The sequence below is a fragment of the Embiotoca jacksoni genome, unplaced genomic scaffold (assembly GCF_022577435.1).
Source record: "Embiotoca jacksoni isolate LCO1_2020_lvr unplaced genomic scaffold, fEmbJac1.0.p SCAF_12, whole genome shotgun sequence".
In the NCBI taxonomy this organism is placed as follows: Eukaryota; Metazoa; Chordata; class Actinopteri; family Embiotocidae; genus Embiotoca; species Embiotoca jacksoni.
The window spans coordinates 7,946,571-7,965,376 of NW_027185252.1; the positions used below are offsets into that span (position 1 = coordinate 7,946,571).

Genomic DNA, 18,806 nt, shown 5'->3' on the forward strand with positions numbered 1-18,806 from the left:
AAATATCATTTTAATAAAATTTGTATAATTCCCAAACCTACAATACTCTAATTACATCTGAAGTTGATTCAGTTAATTGCAACAGAACATTTAGCTAAATTCAAACTGAACCCGCATTATAAATAAAATACACCTTTTATACCAAAATATTTTGTTTTTTGCACTTGTAGGAATGCAAGAACAAATTGAAATGCATTAAACAAAACACAATCACTTGATTTGTCTCACCGAACACGATCTTGCCTGGAAGACATACTGTGAAACATTTTTGCTGTCCCACTTATGTTGTTGACACCATCCATTTGCATTCCTATCACAGTTTGTTGCCGTTTTGCTGAGGATAAGACGTGACCTCGCCAGAGACGCTTTTCTCAAACCAACTCCCGCCGTTGTGTCAGTTGTCACCCACCAGAGCTTCACTCAGAAAAGGCAGAATACATGAAGGTAGATTTTTGGACACACTCCATCCTCATTTAATGAGATGGAAGGATTTTTTTTTTTTTGACTCTTTGAGGTATTCAGGTTAAGTTAAAAAAAAAAAAAAAAAAAAAAAAAAAACATCTGAGTTTGGTCCTTTTTACTGTGGCTCTCCATCTTATTGTGGACTTTTAGAAGAATGAGGATAATGCAAATCTGAATATTAGGTCAATGACTAACTCAAATATTTGTAAACTTAGTTGATGTGATACGTATTGGGTTTTTTTTGTGGTTTTTTTTACAATATGAATGTGATTACCTGCTCACAGAGGCATAACTCAGTACTTTATCCACAAAAGACCTTTTCTTCTGATATTAAATAACACATTTTAGAGTCAAAATGGTTTTCAGTGCTGAGGAATCAACGTAAACGTTTTATTTTTTTTCCGCAATTCCTCTGTATGTTTTCTCTAAAACTCACAGCTGTTGTTTGTATTATTACTTTCCGCGTTTGCCTCAATAACCACCTGACATATAATGACGACTATTGCAAAGGTTGAGTCTAATAAACCTGATGCTTTACTGATTTGTTTTAAAGAATGTGTGCCATTACAATTTTGATACAGTATTTTCTGTTTTTTTGGCAGCTAGTATTGTTTTCAGTTTCTTTTATCAGCTGCCAAAAATGGGAAGATATCCTTTATACTGAAAACTGTATAACATGGGGGAGTTTTAGCTTCGCTTTCTGAAGTACTGCCATTACAGTACAAGAAATCTGATTGGCTCTGCTGTACATAGCGCGCAATAAAAAGGGATGTGACAAAGGAGGTGGAAGCAGGCTCAGATAAAGTTTAACAATTGATGTCTGTGTGTCAGACGCACAGAGTGATTTCACTTTCAAAGCCAAACTACTGCATTGGAGTACCGGGTAGAGCATATGGAGAGTAACAGCAGAAAAACACTGCAGGCAGACTTTTACGCATTTGATACTTCTGAAGAGCTTGGATTTCTCCTTGAAAAGCCACTGGTAAGTTTCATTTTTTTTTTTTTGGTCTTTTCTCATACAACATATTCCCTGTCTGCACCTTTTTTTCTGCCATATCAGTCAAAATTGAGCTGAAACAAGGCTGCAAGATGTTATGACATTAACAATACCGTGTACACTGTACAGGCAGAGATATTTCTGTTTACCCTTGAAGACTATTTTCTCATTATTTATTGCCTTTTTAAGTGTTTGGTGAGCAGCACACAGTCCCTCTGGGATAAAACAGATGATTATGCTTGTTTTTGAGTCATGTTAATAAGTGGTTATTGATCTGTTGACAAGCCTGCCTCTTCAACTATCTATTGAGCCATTCACATGACTGGGTCAGCCGACTGTCCAGTGCTAAGAAATCATTTTACTCATTTGTATTAATTTGTATTAGGAGTCATTTGACAGAAATATTTTTACACAAGGGCTCGAATTTGATAGTTACGATTGATTTTTACATGTTTTCGTTGATACTAATAGAATATTTTTAATTAAATATTGCATTAACCATAGCCTACATTTCTTTCCTCCTTTCTGGGTATTCCCTGTTTTCGGCTTGGCTGATTTTCTTTTTTCCATTTTTTACTGCCTGCACTTGTAAATTGCTTTCCGTCTCTGATTGATAGCACCAGTCATTCCCTGAGATGCAGGTCAGGCACCATAGCAAACATGAGCTGATGATGTTACTGATTACACTCTAACGCAAAATAACAATCAAAAATCAATGAGCAAGTCATTTTTATTCCTATTTTCTTCCAGACTCACCTTCCAGACTATTATCGGGTGTGGCTGGACCTGGCAAATAATCTCACACATCTGATAAAAGTCACTTAAACTACACGATCTGGTTCATAAGGTAACAATCAGCAACGCCTTCCTAATGTAAATGCTAAAAGCAATCAGGATTGAGAACCCATACACGTAAATGTGGACAGACAGTTTCATTTGTGAGAGCCTCGATGACGTTCACTGTTCCTGAAAAAGGCAAACGTTCAAACAGAACAGCTGATCTAAATTCAGATGCTGGTCTTGTCCTGAGTAACCATCGGGAGCTCAGGCTGGCTCACCTCGCATCGGGATTCGTCAGCATGGGATATGTGTGGCAAGGGGGGGACAGCATGCACCCGCTCAGGTAAAACACTACTGCATTGAAATGACAGATAATCAAAATGATATATTTCAGTGTGAGGTCCCCTTGGCAGTGTGACATACACATCCATATATCTACATCCAATGCTAGCAGCTCTGTGAGGCTGTGCGTAGGTGTGGGATCGCTTTGAGGTAAATGCTAGGTTGCTGAAGGTAGTACCAAACATAAAGTAGAGTTGATGGAAATGTCATACATTTTGCACATATGTAATTTATATTTTGATCTGATGATGGTGATTAGATTAAAAGTCACAAAGAGCATTAATGTAGAGTAAGTACAATTGATTTTGAAGGAGACATGTTTTTTTTTTGTCATTCCATCCAATAGGTGGAACCGAAGGGGGATCCCTAGAGTCAGTAGGATACATTGTATGGGAACCATGAATGTCTGGTAACAACATTTTGTAGTAGCAGGTGAGATATTTCACAGATAAAGAGAAAACCTTGACCAGCTAGTACTGACTGAGGAAAAGTCAGGGGACTCATCAGAGTCAATAGGATTCATCCTCTGGGAATGGCACTTCAAGTTGTCAAGATATTTCAGTCTGGATCAAAGTGGTGGAGCATCCAACAGGCAGTCTCTGCAATCCTTAGAGACATGCTGTTTACATAAAAAAAAAAAAAAAAAAAAAAAAAAAAAAATCCACTACTAGCGGCACTACTAGATTGAAATGTTACTGTTGTTTGACAGATTCTCTCAAAAGCCCTGGCTAGGCCTTATTGGCTGATATCTCGCAAGCTCGGGCTTCCACCCATTCTGACATATGCACATTCAGTTTTAGCCAACTGGAAGTTAAGGGATCCCACAGGGTGAGGGATGTTTTTCTTCCATCTTATTTAATATCTAAATTTAATATCTTTAGTCCACACAGCCTCCTTAATTTAAGAGTAACATTAGAATAAAACATCTCGGTGATTCTTTCGCCACTGATAACAATTGTCACTCTTTCATTTTCTTTCAGGGATATGGACATTGGGAAAGTGGAAGGAAAAGAAGTGAGTCGCTCTGCACTTTCACGTGATTTCTTTTTTTTTTTTTTTGGGGGGGGGGGGGGGTCGGATACTCATGTGATGTTCTGCTAATAGATTTTCACATTTTTTTTAAAAATAGGAACATGGACTTGATATTTTCCTTCCCTGGTGGTGAGAGTTGCCGGGGTTTTTTTTTGGTCGAGATGGTCTGCCAGTTCAGGCATAACGGTTTGTACTGGCTGCTGTTCGTCCTCCTCTTTTTCATGTCAAATCTTTCTGAACCTCAGCCCTGATGCTGTCTGTCCATCTGTCCCCCTTTTTTTTGTGTGTGTTCCACCCACATACCGCGTGTGCCTCTGCCTGTTGGTCACTTTGTGATGGATTTAAAATGTTCAACTCAAACCAGGGCGCCCTGGAGGTGATGCATGCCATAAAAATCTCGGACCTCACTGGCATGAAGAAAGGTCTCGTCAAAATAACGCAGTCTTTGAACAAGATGAAGGAAACTTCTAAACTCATGCACAGCGAGTTTGAACAAAATCTAGCTCAGCATGAATTTAATCAATATTCACGTTGTGCCTTTTATGAAGGCTGGTAAAATTCAAGGTAATTACAAAAGCTGAATTCGTCCTCTTTCCAGATCATGTAGAGCCGACTGCCTTTAATGGAACATTGACAATTGTTATCTCAGGGGGAGTTTTAGAGCTATCACAATGTCCAGCATACTGACTTTATTAATGCCTTCAATATTTCTCTCATCCGGTGCACTTTTTTTTTCATTAAAAGGAATCAAAATTACCCTCTGCTTCTGTTCTTCAATTGTACTTATTTTTTATTACTGAATTGTACATTTGAATGGTTAACATGTAAAATGTTCCCTCGGTCTTCTGATCACATGTGCGTCTATAAAAGAATGTTTTTTTTTTTTAACACTTGTTTGAATTGTTTTAGGTGGTGAGACAACCCTATCCTTCCGAAGGGGCTGTCGTATGAAGGTGTGAGCAATGAGCCAATTGTGTTATCAGGTGGAAGTGCAGCCCAGAGTTCAACCATTCAGTGCTTTGATGCTCTGCTGTGCATCGTGCATGAAGATGAGGCAGGTAAAGGTGTTTTTTCATTCGACCTTTGATTCTCCCCCCCCCCCCCTCTCCCACCCAGATGATTGCCATGAGTGAATCACATTGTTTGTGCATGCAGCTGATCGCTCCGACAGAAAATGTTTCCAGCAAAGGCTGTCAACTTCACTCTTTCGGTCTCTTTTCTGTCCTCTTCCTTGATTTGCTATTCCCTATCTAAGAGCCTTCCTGACACGCATGAGGGATTACATGCCCCCTGCCCACCGTCAGCTGATAGAGACTCTGTCTGCCTGTCCATCTCTGCGAGACTTTGTCCTGTCCAGCTCTGGCTCTGACCTCTGACAAGCCCGCAACTCCTGTGTCTCTGCGCTGGTGGATTTACGGAGCTTTCACTTAAACACTGTGACCAAGTACGTCGTTGTGCCTGGTAACCATGCCCCGTCCATGGGCCGCCCACTCAGAGGTGTGCTGAACACCACTGGAAACCGGTGGATCCAATATCACGGGCTTCCTCAAGAGTGTTCGTAACACCACCCAAAGAGCACTGTTTTGGAGAAGCAGGTGGTACCGAGAGGAACTGAAATGAAATTTCCCATATGTGTCATATTCTGCACAATATTCAAAACATTTTTATGCACTACGCTCTTTGTGTATATTAAAGGTTTACAAAAAAAATAAGTATCACCAAACATCTCCAGCTTTATTTAAATCAGACAGTTGTATTTGTTGTTATTCAATTTCAAGCCAATTCACCGAGCACCGTAATACATCGCTGTATGAGAGTGCTCGGTAAATGTTAGGATGAGCTTTAATAGCCATGACCCTTACACAAATGCAGAAGACCAATCTAACACCAGTTAGATATATATATGTATATATATATATTTTTTTTTTGGTCAACCTCCAGTGGTTTAACTCCTTGTTTTGCTGCGGTGATTTAAACGTTTACTCAAGGGTGTGGTCTGTGCGCCATGACGTCACGCTCCAGGGAGGGCAGTGAATCACTGCTTTTCAGCCGTAGAATAAACAATAGGTACTCTTGGGGAAAGACTTTTTTCATAATGTTATCTTCTGTTATACTTTGCAATCCAATTTGTGAAAGTAGTAAAAAAAAGAAAAGAAAAGAAAAGTTATACATGATTAAAATAAAAGATAGAGATGGTAAGCTGAAATGAGATACTAAATTCCAAACTTTTATATGCTATCCTAAACAAAAATGCCAACTTTTGGTCTCAATTAGTTAAACTGCACTTTACTGAGACACAACACTTTATATAATCGCGTGATATGATCGCAAACACTTTTACAGACTATGCTACAGAGAGGCACCACGTTTAGTGTTGCATTTAATTTATTCTGGTTTTATTTTAAGCTATAAATGTTTTGGTACTCCTTAAAATCTTAATATTATTCTTTAGATAGATGTTTTTAATTGCATTTTTTTCAGTTATTAGTAGAATGGCTGGCTGACCATATTGTCTTTGACCTGTTTTAATATTGAAAAAAAACCAAAACGCACCATATAATGTCATGTATATACTTTGTAATGCTACAAATAATGCCAAAAAGGAGTGGGAGGGAGATAAATGTCAAGGAAACCATGGGCTATTCAAAAAGGAAAATCTATGGGAATTCAAATGAGAGAGGACATTCTTAAAATAAAAGCAAAAGTAACCAGCTCAGGGGAATGACGTGGACAGACACGGTAGGCATGACAGGGGAGAGGGACGGATGTGGGATCAGGTCAGATTGATGGACTGGAACCACAACTGCCCTCCAGGACTTGACTTGAAGGTTTTGTGTGTCCTCTTGCTATTGAAGACTAATCACATTAGAGCAGAGAAGAAGGAGCTCAACTGCGCAGCTGCTGAGCCTTCATCATGGTCACACTCTGCTGCACTAAAGCACAAACGACTTCAGATGTGGACCGTTTGACACTGGTCAACGCAGCCCTGGCTGTAACGACACCCAGTGACGGCGTAAGCTTCCTGCTGCCACACAGTTGCGAAGTGGAAGGGGATGTCTGTCTTTCTCCATTCTGTAGTATTCTTCCGTCAATGAAATCCTCAACGTTGCTTAACAGGGACAACACAAGACGTCCTCGTTATATAGATATTTGTTATGACCGTGTTTATGTCATTTATGTCACAGAGAATTCAAAATAACAAAGTGCATGGCCACAGGTGTCCAACTTGAACTGAAAAGGTAAAAGCGCAGCAACACATTGTAAAAACAGTTTTCTCGACAGCATCATCTTTTATGGCTTTTGCCTGTTGATAGTGGCGCACATGACAGAATTTATACCTGTGTGATTGGATATTTTGAACAAAATGCACATTTGAGTTTTTGTTTACTTTTCCTCCAAAATCTTTATGTACACAAACGTCTACCTCAAATCAAAGAACCAGATTATTTTTTTTAAACTCGGTTATAGCAATCATTTCAATTGATGATTCGGAATCATGTCATGCCCATTGAAGCCTTGGAAGTGCTTCAACTGTGGGTTACCTAATATAGTCTATGGGGGAAAAAATGAATGTGACTTTTACTTCAGGCGTTTTCACTTCCCAAAATAGCTTCTCCCACATTGCAACTCTATTGCCTTAAGCATTCAGTAGACATAAGAGCACACCGAATCACCTTCAATTGAAAATGTTTTAATTGTGATGTAGAAACAGTAGAAAAATGCATAATATTGCACATAATCACTAAATTGCACTTTCTCAAGGTACAGATCTTTGCATGAAAACTGGTGACCTGAAGATGTAATCTAACGATGTGGATGTGTCTTCCTGACATTTCTTGTACATTTAACAGTACCGTAATCTACATTAGAACTGCTGTTATAAAATGACTCTTTAAGAATTCAGTAAATACCTGCTTTGTAACAGCGTGCAAGTTCAGTATCATTGCTACATCAGTGTTTTGTACCTTGTCGTTTTTTGTACTTGACCAAAGCTGGTGGCTACACGTCTTTTTCTGCTGTGAGGTTGCTACCGTACTCCTTTAGCACTGTATATAGCCCTTCTGCTCTTGCTGCAAGTTCAGTGCACAGTTGTTTGTGTGGCCTGGTAGAAACGTGTTTGGTGTTCTGTAATTGTTTCCTGCAACAAAAAAAAAAGAACAAAAAAAGAAAGTTGTTCTATTTTGCGAAATGAAATTTGCAGTTGAATGGCACGATAAGTCAATGTAACAAAACACTTTTAAGTGTTCGCTAATTGGACATGAAACAAGGGACTTAAAAGTGGATCAGTTTCAAGACTTCACATTAGAGCTTTACTGTGACACGTTGAGTGACTGAGAGGCAAGGCAAACTCTTAGCGGACTCAAAGAGAAATGTCAAAATAGCCTTTACTTTTTGTTGGAAATCCAAAATGAAATGAAAACAAAATTAAGTAACTTAAAAACCAAACACTGCTTAAGTTATCATAGAAAATACTCTCCTTAGAAGTAGTCAAAACATTATGTATGTTGTTAAAAAAAAACTTGAAGAATACTTGTTCTGTATTTTAACAGTTGCACCTGCTTCAAAAGGAGGGGCCCAAACACATACGTTGTAAAATGTCGTTCACAGTACTTTGCTGAAAAGATGCAGATAATCTAAAATATAGATTCTGAACATTATGTGTCAGTTTGGGAACAGAAGAACGACAGGATGACTGAGGCAAAGTTGGCTGGCTAGTTGGTTGGTTACACAGTGAGCTAAATAAAGCGTTAGAAAGAAAGACAGGGAGATAAAAGGACAGAGAGAGGGAGAGAGGGAGAGGAAACAGGTCATTAGCAAAGGCAGGCAGACGGTCAGTCAGACAGATAGACTGAGCAGGATGGCTACAGATATGGAGGAAGTAGAGAGGAAAGTAGGGGGCTGGGGGTTGGGGGGGGTAGGGGGTGTTATAAGAACAGCGCTGACATGTACTGTACTCTGTTTCAGTCTTTTACGCATGTTCCTCTCAATAGTCAAATGTTTGTGCTTTGCTGGAGGTGGGGCTGATGTCCATTCAAAGATTATAGCTTCACTCATAAAATACCCTCCACATGGCGCCTCCTCTTGTTGCCAAGCAAAAATGCTCTATGGGGGAAAAGACCAAAAGTGCATTGCATTCATTGGAAGATGCAACAAAAAGATGTGTGTGTGTGTGTGTGTGTGTGTGTGTGTGTGTGTGTGTGTGTGTGTGTGTGTGTGTGTGTGCGCATTTATTTACCCAGTACATAAATAACGTCCATTTTTACTCGGATTAAAAATATATATGTACAAAAATGTAGGTCAAAGCTCACCTAGTTTTTGCAGGTGCGTGTCGATCCTGTCCAGCAAACATACCAGAAAAAGGTTAGACAGAATTTGAAATGTTTTTTGTTTTGTTTTTTTGTCTCTGCTGTCCCCCAGCTGACCTGAAGTGCAGTCTCAGTTCAGAGCCTTAAATCAACTGCTTTCTCTCATCATCCACTCTCATGGGTTGATTACCCCATCTGAATATTCCTTCAACTGCTTTCAGAATAGCGGGGGTATTAATGTGCCCAATAAAAAGGCCGTTTCCAAAGCCTTCATGTTTTATTCAGAGGAACCAGAGTTTCCAACGAGCATGCTTTTTGGACTCCGTCTTGGACTTGCGTTTCGGGGTGGATGTGAACACTTCATTGGAGTAAGGCAGAGCGGGGCATTGCTGGCTGTCCAGGGGGCAAAGTCTCTTCATCAGGGGCTGTAGCTTATCCTCCTGAATCTTAAAGTCCAGCTCGACACTGTAAGACAAGCACAAGAGGTAGAATTTTCACAATCAGATCAGGAACATTAATCAGATTTTTTTTTTTTTTTTTTTTAAAGTTAGTGATTTTTGTCTGTGGGGTGGTCATAACGTTTATGACTCATTTTTTTTTGAGGGACTTTTCTTTTAATGTTAGTAATCCACTAATGTCCAGATGGAGGCTGTTGGAGAGGCAAACGGTTCACATGCACCGACAGACACCCTGGCAACACATATTAGTTGTGGCACATATCCATATTTCAGAGGCTCCTCTGAGTAATAGAGTTCCTGTGCATCATCGTGGCATTTTTCCTGCATGCAGTCAAAGGGCTTTTCCTGCATAGATTATATCTGTATTAAAAAAAAAAAAAAAAAAAAAAAGAGCTAGAATGTGGGTTGCTCCTGACATCAGACTCTTTCACATCTGCGAGTGTAATCCCAGGCTGGTCATCGTCTGATTTTGTTCCGGCACCGTAGTTGAACTCTGTCCGATTAAATCTCTCGGGGCCCGACAGAAATGTGCGGCTTAATCCCATCCAAATGAAACCATTGAGAGGCCAAGCAGACCCTGATTAACTACCTTTATTCAAGCGAGGGATAAATGCACTACTGTACATCACCTCCTTTCATTTTATTGCTATTGATTTGTCGTGCTCTGTAAATGTATTTATTCTCGGGGTATGCAAAAATGTCAAAAGCACAGCGAAAATTACAGAGAAAGAATCATCTGCTGTGTGGCTGCCGAAATGACACTCTTTAACAAAGCTTACCTGATAATCAGCCCCGCTTTTGGGTTCGGGGCATTTTTGATTCATCCTCATATTGCCGACATGACTTAACACACCGCATTTAAAAAAAAAAAAAAAAAAAAACCCATAGTGAATACTAAGGTTTACAGAGCTCATTGCTGTCATTCTAAGTCTGGGATTAAAGGTAGAAAGGAGAACTAAAGCTGCCAAAAGAGATGACATCTGACAAGTCAAGGTCAAACATGTAGTCCTCTCCTTGTCTGCGGGCAGACATGTAGACATTAAGGTACAAAGCTTGCTCTGATAGGGTAACCGCTTTGATGGGCATTGTAATTAGTTCGCTAAAGGATATGCCCCTACTCAAAGTGACATAATGAATCCTGGGAACTGTCCTCACCCTTAAGATAAGTGTCAGTTAAGAACAGAGCTCTATTAAAGCCTTCAGGGGAGAGACCGGATGGAGGGCTGGATAGTAGTTTGGCAAGCGGGGACTTTTCAATATGAATCAATATGTTGGGTTTAATGAAAAAAGCAAGTCGAATATGTACTGGAGAGCTGTGTGTGTGGCTGCTTCAAACTCATAATAAAAACAAAAACAATTTAAGAACATTTTGTTGTATCAAAACAAAACGTCCTGTTCCGCAGTGCTTCCCCTTATTTCCACTTCAAATGAAAATTAAAGCTAACACTTGCAGGTCTTCTGAATACCGAATCCCTGACAATGAGAAAGTCGGTTTTTTTTTTTAGAATAGACTGAAGCCTTTATCTTGGCAGAACTGCTGTTTCTCGCAATAAGCGATGCGCATCTCTTATTTATATCATCCATTGTTTCATTTCCTCTTGCTTTTATCTCCATTTGTATCTTTGGTTTTTCTGTTTAAAACTTTGTCTCGTAACACTGCTGTTTAAATAATGTCGACTTGACAGAAAACAGAGCCGAATCACGGCGACACAGTGCGACACAGAATAGCCTCAGCAATTATTAAGCAATTAATCACTTGGCAGATCACTGCAATTACTGTATGCTGTGGACAACTGCCTCGGTGGGAAGCCAGAGACAGGACTGTACGATGCGGGTGGCGCTGGGGAGCAGGTGCTCGAACAAACAAAAAGCCCTGTATCGAAGATCGTCTCTGCACCCAAACAGATTGAAGCGGCTGGAGACGGGGACGCTTTTCTAGGGCGTTCAGCAAAGCAGATTAATCATCTCTTTAGCTATGCAGTGTGAGTAGCTGTAGCTGTGATCAGCGGCAAGCTCTTTGTTTGTGTGTCGTGGTGTGCTGAGCACCATTCAATGATTGTTGCTCCTGGGAGGGATATTGCTGCCATGAGATGTCTCTTTAGCACGGCAGACTCTATTCGTTCTGCAGAACGGGGGGATTGTTCTGCTCAGTGCTATTCCCCGTTCTTTCTGCTGCTGGCATCTTTCAGCATAATGTAATTTCCCCTCCACCGATTTACCCTTCGGCCATTCACGGTTCAAAACCCCTGCTTGAGAGGTTCAGACCCGGTATAGTATTACATCTTCGGAAGTACATGATGGAGCATCGTAGGTGAAATCACCGGAGAATGATAGTCATTTCCTCCACTGACAGGTAGCAGAAACATCCCACAAGTTATGTAAATGACATGCAGCAATTCTTTTCCTGTCATACATATCCCATATAAAAAGCCTCCGATGCTGTCTGTTACTTTGCTTTCTGCTTCACAGACGCACACAGAGGAAAAAAAAACAACAACCCAATCTCATTAATGAGAACAGAATAGAATAGGCAATCTTGACAATTGTTCAACAAAACAACCGCAGCGCCTCCATCTCAGCATGGGACACAAGTGCTAATTAGCTCATTGCGTCTCATCATATCGAACTGCGGTTGCCTCTCCCTGAACTTAACTGTTTTTCAAATTCATTGTTCGTTCCGAATTAGATTCACGACAATATCTACTTTGATTCAAATGCTGGGTCTTAGTCAACGCAGCACGATAGGAATAGAAGCCGTTAATGCTTTGATCCGAGCGTGTTTTTCAATATGGGCTCCCTTCAGTAGTCTGGGTCGGCTCGGTGGTAGGCCTCACATAATTTGCTGACGCTCTTGTAAATCTTGTTTGACCAACACACGCAGATAAGTACAGCTGGAAAAACATAGAGAGCAGAAGTTGGATCTGGCCTACATCTTTGAGTTGTGTTGCTGAGTTATTCTGGTTCCTTAAAAAGGTTGTTTCATCGAAATAATTGTCGTTGGAACATGTTCTCAGAGGTTTTCTATTTTCTCTGTGTTGTCCCACTGACTTCTTTGTGGTATTTTGTTCCCAGGATTATAAGTCATTTCCTTTAAAGAGTTATTGAAGAGAAGGGAAAAAAAGCTCTCAGAGAGAGTAAACCTTGCTACCTGGAGGTAGCTGTGATGCATCACAAAGCAACATTAGCCTTTTCCATTTTGGACCTTCTGGAAACATGCTGGTTTTGAAATTGTCAACGCTGTAATTACATTAAAGTTTTAATGAGGTCGACATCATGTTGGCAGACAAACTATCTGCAGTGCAAAATACCTGTAAAGGTACCTGTGTCTTATTTATTTTTTGTGACTCTTTCCCTTTTTTCTTTGATGTAATGGACAATATCATGATAGCTATTCCCAAAATTGATCGTTTATAGATCCAGCCTCTCTGTTCTTTAACTTGCCATATGTATGCCCTATTTGTTGCTGTGATGTATGGGATGCTGCAGTATACCAGGGGTGGGTGGAGACTGTCAGGGGAGAGCTGAAGCCTGGATAAGACCCACGGACTACCTCAGCTCAGCATCTGCTTGGAGTCCTGAATTTATCGGCCATACCGGATATGCTGGACCACTCTGAAATTAAGCGCTACATCTCAGGGGCCGATAATCTTGGCTACCGTTGCAGAGCGAAGTTCTAACTTTGAGGGGTAATTGGTCCCAACTTGCTATTCTTGGTTGGTTTTAATTTGTCTCACTGTACCCGGGCCTTCTTTTCGAGGTGTCACATAGAGTAGTTTGTCGAGCGAGGTGATTACTCTTGCCCTATCAGCAGTTTGACTCACTGGATTAGCAGACTGCAACAACAGGGATGCTGGGATCGAACAGCAGTTTGAATAACGAGGTCGTTTTATGTGACGGTAGAAAGTACATCTGAAAAGAAGTCAAGGGATAAACAATACAGAAATGCTTTTCTTTTTTACTCTCCAAGAACACTGTTCAGTCTTGGAAAATGTGTGCTGCTAGGATTTGCTGAAGAATACTAAACAGAATTTAAGATATTTATGACAATTTCTTTGGCAGAGATGGATTGGACCGTGATAGATTACTACTCAGCCTGCCAACTGCAGCTCTGCTCCGTTCAGCAACTGTTAAAAACCAGTTGGATAAACTGAATAAAACAACTATTTGATGATATAGAGCGCAGATGAAAGCTGTCTTCCACTTTATTAGTACTCTTCAGATTGCATCTTTATTGTCTTTTTATTCCCATATGCCACATGCTTTGGTTTAATGACAATTTGCTGAAGGCACAGTTTTTTGCCATCTAAAATTGTTCAGAATTTGTTCATTAAGCCCAGTTGCTTCACTGACATGTACAGTGGCACACTTATCAATATTCTATCAGTGAAATATAAAAGAGGAACTCCGCTGTACACTGTGGATTGCTTTTCCACATTGTAGGATTCTTGCTTGAGTCATATGAAACATATTGCTGTTACGTCTACAGTATGTTTGCCAGTTTCCAGTTCCTCAGTTTGAGGAAACCCAAATGACACAGATGTTACCTCTCACAAGCTTAAAGGGCCAATTCCCCCCCCCATAGTTTTAGTTTTTAATAGTCTTTAATATCCACTATGCTTAAATTCCCCTATGGGGAGCCATACTTCACTAACGACAATGCCATCGAATCAGTGAAAAGGCTTTATGATCAATATGGACACAACGTGGCACACACTCACTGCAGTATTCTGGCTGTATTGACAAAGGATAAGATATACAGTGGGTACGGAAAGTATTCAGACCCCTTTAAATTTTTCACTCTTTGTTTCATTGCAGCCATTTGCTAAAATCAAAAAAGTTCATTTTATTTCTCATTAATGTACACTCAGCACCCCATCTTGACAGAAAAAAACAGAAATGTAGAAATTTGTACACATTTATTAAAAAAGAAAAACTGAAATATCACATGGTCATAAGTATTCAGACCCTTTGCTCAGTATTGAGTAGAAGCACCCTTTTGAGCTAGTACAGCCATGAGTCTTCTTGGGAATGATGCAACAAGCTTTTCACACCTGGATTTGGGGATCCTCTGCCATTCTTCCTTGCAGATCCTCTCCAGTTCCGTCAGGTTGGATGGTGAACGTTGGTGGACAGCCATTTTCAGGTCTCTCCAGAGATGCTCAATTGGGTTTAGGTCAGGGCTCTGGCTGGGCCAGTCAAGAATGGTCACAGAGTTGTTCCGAAGCCACTCCTTTGTTATTTTAGCTGTGTGCTTAGGGTCATTGTCTTGTTAGAAGGTGAACCTTCGGCCCAGTCTGAGGTCCAGAGCACTCTGGAAGAGGTTTTCTTCCAGGATATCTCTGTACTTGGCCGCATTCATCTTTCCTTCAATTGCAACCAGTCGTCCTGTCCCTGCAGATGGAAAACACCCCCATAGCATGATGCTGTCACCACCATGTTTCACTGTTGGGATTGTATTGGGCAGGTGATGAGCAGTGCCTGGTTTTCTCCACACATACCGCTTAGAATTAACACCAAAAAGTTCAATCTTGGTCTCATCAGACCAGAGAATCTTATTTCCCATAGTCTGTGAGTCCTTCATGTGTTTTTTTGGCAAACTCTATGCGGGCTTTCATATGTCTTGCACTGAGGAGAGGCTTCCGTCGGGCCACTCTGCCATAAAGTCCCGACTGGTGGAGGGCTGCAGTGATAGTTGACTTTGTGGAACTTTCTCCCATCTCCCTACTGCATCTCTGGAGCTCAGCCACAGTGATCTTTGGGTTCTTCTTTACCTCTCTCACCAAGGCTCTTCTCCCACGATTGCTCAGTTTGGCTGGACGGCCAGGTCTAGGAAGAGTTCTGGTCGTCCCAAACTTCTTCCATTTAAGGATTATGGAGGCCACTGTGCTCTTAGGAACCTTGAGTGCTGCAGAAATTATTTTGTAACCTTGGCCAGATCTGTGCCTTGCCACAATTCTGTCTCTGAGCTCCTTGGACAGTTCCTTCGACCTCATGATTCTCATTTGCTCTGACATGCACTGTGAGCTGTAAGGTCTTATATAGACAGGTGTGTGCCTTTCCTAATCAAGTCCAATCAGTTTAATTAAACACAGCTGGACTCCAATGAAGGAGTAGAACCATCTCAAGGAGGATCAGAAGAAATGGACAGCATGTGAGTTAAATATGAGTGTCACAGCAAAGGGTCTGAATACTTATGACCATGTGATATTTCAGTTTTTCTTTTTTAATAAATTTGCACAAATTTCTACATTTCTGTTTTTTTCTGTCAAGATGGGGTGCTGAGTGTACATTAATGAGAAATAAAATGAACTTTTTTGATTTTAGCAAATGGCTGCAATGAAACAAAGAGTGAAAAATTTAAAGGGGTCTGAATACTTTCCGTACCCACTGTATCTAAAAAAATGCTTTTTGGTCACATGCACATCTTGATTAAGTCGGAACCTGTATGCTTTGTCACCTTAATTTGATCTTTGATCATTGCCTGATTCATAGATAATATGTAATTAGTTGTAATCATCTACTATGATAATATTTCATTTCTGACAGTAGAAAGGGCTAATTGGCTACATTTTGTGATTTAAAGGTGCTTTTTAAATTTTTTTTTTTTAAAGCCAGTAGACACTAGGTTGTTAACATTCACTCTTTGTGTGTGAAATACTGCACTAGTTTTCAGGTAAGATTGATTCAGTTCACTAACCTGTGGATGGAAAGTACTTTAATACTATGGAACCTAATTCTCTAACAGGAGGATGAGAATGTATCCATTATTTGGTCTCCAATCTGACCTTAACTTCGCAGTGCCTAGATATCATTTCCTACAAAAGTGACATTTAAATCAGTTATATCATGATTCTTAAAAAGCCTGTCAACAGTCCATTACAGTAAGCGAGACAGTGGAAATAAAAGTGTGAATATGTTCTTCACAAATGTACTGAAATGGCATCCTTGGCTCAGGATACTTGAATGGAGTTAATTGTTAAAATGTCAAATTGTTATCAAAGATCTCCTCAAACCTGAAATGAGATTATTTTTTTGGCCTCTGTCCAAACCAATATCTATATTTTGTCCTTCTTTAACTGAAGAAAATTTGGACTGAACTACGGGGGTCATCACAAGAAACAAGGTGTCCCATAAAACTGTGCCAAGGAACTCAGGCTAAACTGTACGGGATACAACAATTACATTGAGAGATGCCCTAATAGATGTTTTTTTTTTCTTTTCTGGTATCCACATCTTACGTGATGTTGTTTACTGCTTTAGGGTGAGCTGTCTTTGAGAAGGACTGTCTCTTTTCTCTTATTTTCTAGCTCAGTGAAGTGCTTGAGACCAAAAGAGCCGTTTAAGTTTGAGAAGAAAGAGGAAGATGGTGACAAAATGTTTTTGGAGACCGGAGACATTCTTCGATCATTCTTCCCGTTCTCCCACCTTGGCCTTGTTTGCTTTGACTTCTATATGAGAGGAATGAACAGCTGGATGTAGGAGTGCTGGACGTTAAAGGACAACAGCTTCATCCTGGATCTATTTAGGGGAGGTCCATCTGTTGGAAAAAAAACTTGTACCACGTACACAATGTCTTCCCGGATGGGTACATCATTGGTAGGTGCGTGTGATGGCTCCCTTCAGGTCAGACACCAGGTCAGCAAGATTAGCCTTTAAACTCCAACCGCCGACACATGTCAATGTCTCTGATAGGAGGATCAGATTTTGGTCCAATAATTTCTTGTTGCTGAGCTCTTGTATTTGTTTTGCTTTAACAAGGAATTTTGAGGCGGTTTTTCAGTTCTCGCAGAGAAGATGTGACCTGCCGTCAGCCGTCGTGTCGACGGTTGCTGAAGCTTATTCTTTGATGGCTCATTCGGTTGAGGCTTGAAGCGGTTTCCCAGTTTTATTGGCCACAGTCCAGGTGCTCCGTTTTGCACTGCTGTGGAGGAGTGAGAGTGGCTGTCGCTTTGCAGCATTCTGTCTCCGTTATCATTTAATAGTCTTTAGTCTTACTTTTTGGGAAAGCCAGCAGCTCATGTGTGGGTCAGTTAATGTCCAGCAGGTCTTGATTAGTGTGCGGCCCAGATCAGATTTATATATATAAATTTTTTTTCTTTTTTTTTTTTCTTGAGGCTTTCTTGTACAACTGTTCCAAGTGACAATGTGATGAACACCAACTATTTATGAGTAGATACACATTCATTATTTAATCATGAGCATAACAAACATGTTTTTTGTTTGTTTGTCTGAAGATAAAATAAAATGGCAGTGTCTGTAATCGTGTTCGCAGACCTGACAAATTAGGAAATGATTGATCTGTCATCTGAGCAGAGCCAAATTAAAAATACTTTGACATGATTTTAGATGTTAAAAATGTCCTGTGGGCAATTGAGGAGGTTCACCTCTACACCAGCATCAGCTTCCAAAGCAGTTGCTGGAGTGTGAACATTTTTCTTTCATACCACATTAAACAAAACAAAACTGTTGTTGTTTTATCTTGTTTCGGTTGATTTCAGAAACATATTTAAGATACAAAATTATTCCGAATAAAATCTTACGTTTTTTTTTTTTTCTCCTTGTGGAGATTGGCAGACTATCTGTAAATAAGTTGTACAGGAAAGACTCGGACCACGTGGGAATTTTGTTGGTATCCAAGAGAAAATTCTAAATAGTCGCAAAGTGGTGACTGCAACACTGGTGGATGCTACTGAAGACCGGATTTGTTGACGAGTGGTTCTTGAATGAGACTCAGTGATTTCTCATCCCTCTTTAGCCTGTATAAAACTGCAGCCACTGCTTTCAAGTTCCACTACGGTCTTTCACCACAATCTGGGTCAGCTTGACACAATGCACTCATCAAGGGAGAAGAGAGGGAAGGCTTCTTGTACAAAATGTTACATAAAGTGAAAATCCTGGAAAACACGTCCAGGCCAGAAGCAGGGCCGTTTTCCTCTTCTTTGGAGCAAAAAAAACAACCTTTTACTGATATCTGTCCAAATAGTCACGATACTGTTCAGGTCGCGAAGCCGGACAGCCATTATTGGCAGAAGTTAAAAAGATCTCTTTATTGCAGCAAAGTTTACCATTCAGAAAGGATACAAAGTTTAAATCTATAATTTGCAGTTTTGCGTTGTTTGAGGTTTGGCTCATGCTCATTAGAAAATAGCTCAGAAGTCCCAATGTACAAAGTCAATTTCCTGGGCTCGAGAGGATTTTCCAAACAGTTTAATGTTTCCGGTTTTGTAAGATCAAGGTAACGGGCGTTTAGCGGTAGAGGCTTTTAGATAGAAGTGACAAATGACACAAGATCACAGCTTGAGTGGATGTTCCACCCCTGTCTGAGCCATTTTTTTCTACCAGGAACACTTAAATCATTAAAAAAAACAAAAACATTGTGTGTTTTGACAAAATGACAAAGAAATCAGTGCAATACTGACTTGGGACGGA

The 18,806-nt window shown here is 40.2% G+C and overlaps 1 protein-coding gene and 1 pseudogene across 3 annotated transcripts in view; one reads left to right on the top strand and one right to left on the bottom strand.

Annotated features, from left to right (window-relative positions):
- Positions 1 to 1,312: 1,312 nt before the first annotated feature.
- LOC138195273 (indoleamine 2,3-dioxygenase 2-like) lies at positions 1,313 to 5,339 on the top strand (annotated as a pseudogene).
- Positions 5,336 to 18,806, bottom strand: part of LOC138195272 (inhibitory synaptic factor 2A-like) — a 28,541-nt gene continuing 15,070 nt past the window's right edge. The window contains exons 5-6 of one of the 3 annotated variants that reach the window (XR_011178005.1): positions 8,923 to 9,384; positions 5,336 to 7,751 (exon numbers count right to left, since the gene is read on the bottom strand). Coding sequence is in view for 1 of the 3 variants with exons in the window: in XM_069144545.1 (XP_069000646.1) it covers positions 9,201 to 9,384 (184 nt within the window). In the remaining 2 variants the exon portion in view is untranslated. Of the gene's footprint in view, positions 8,717 to 8,921; positions 9,385 to 18,806 lie in introns of those variants that run through there. The other 2 variants (XR_011178004.1, XM_069144545.1) reach the window with 2 other exon arrangements.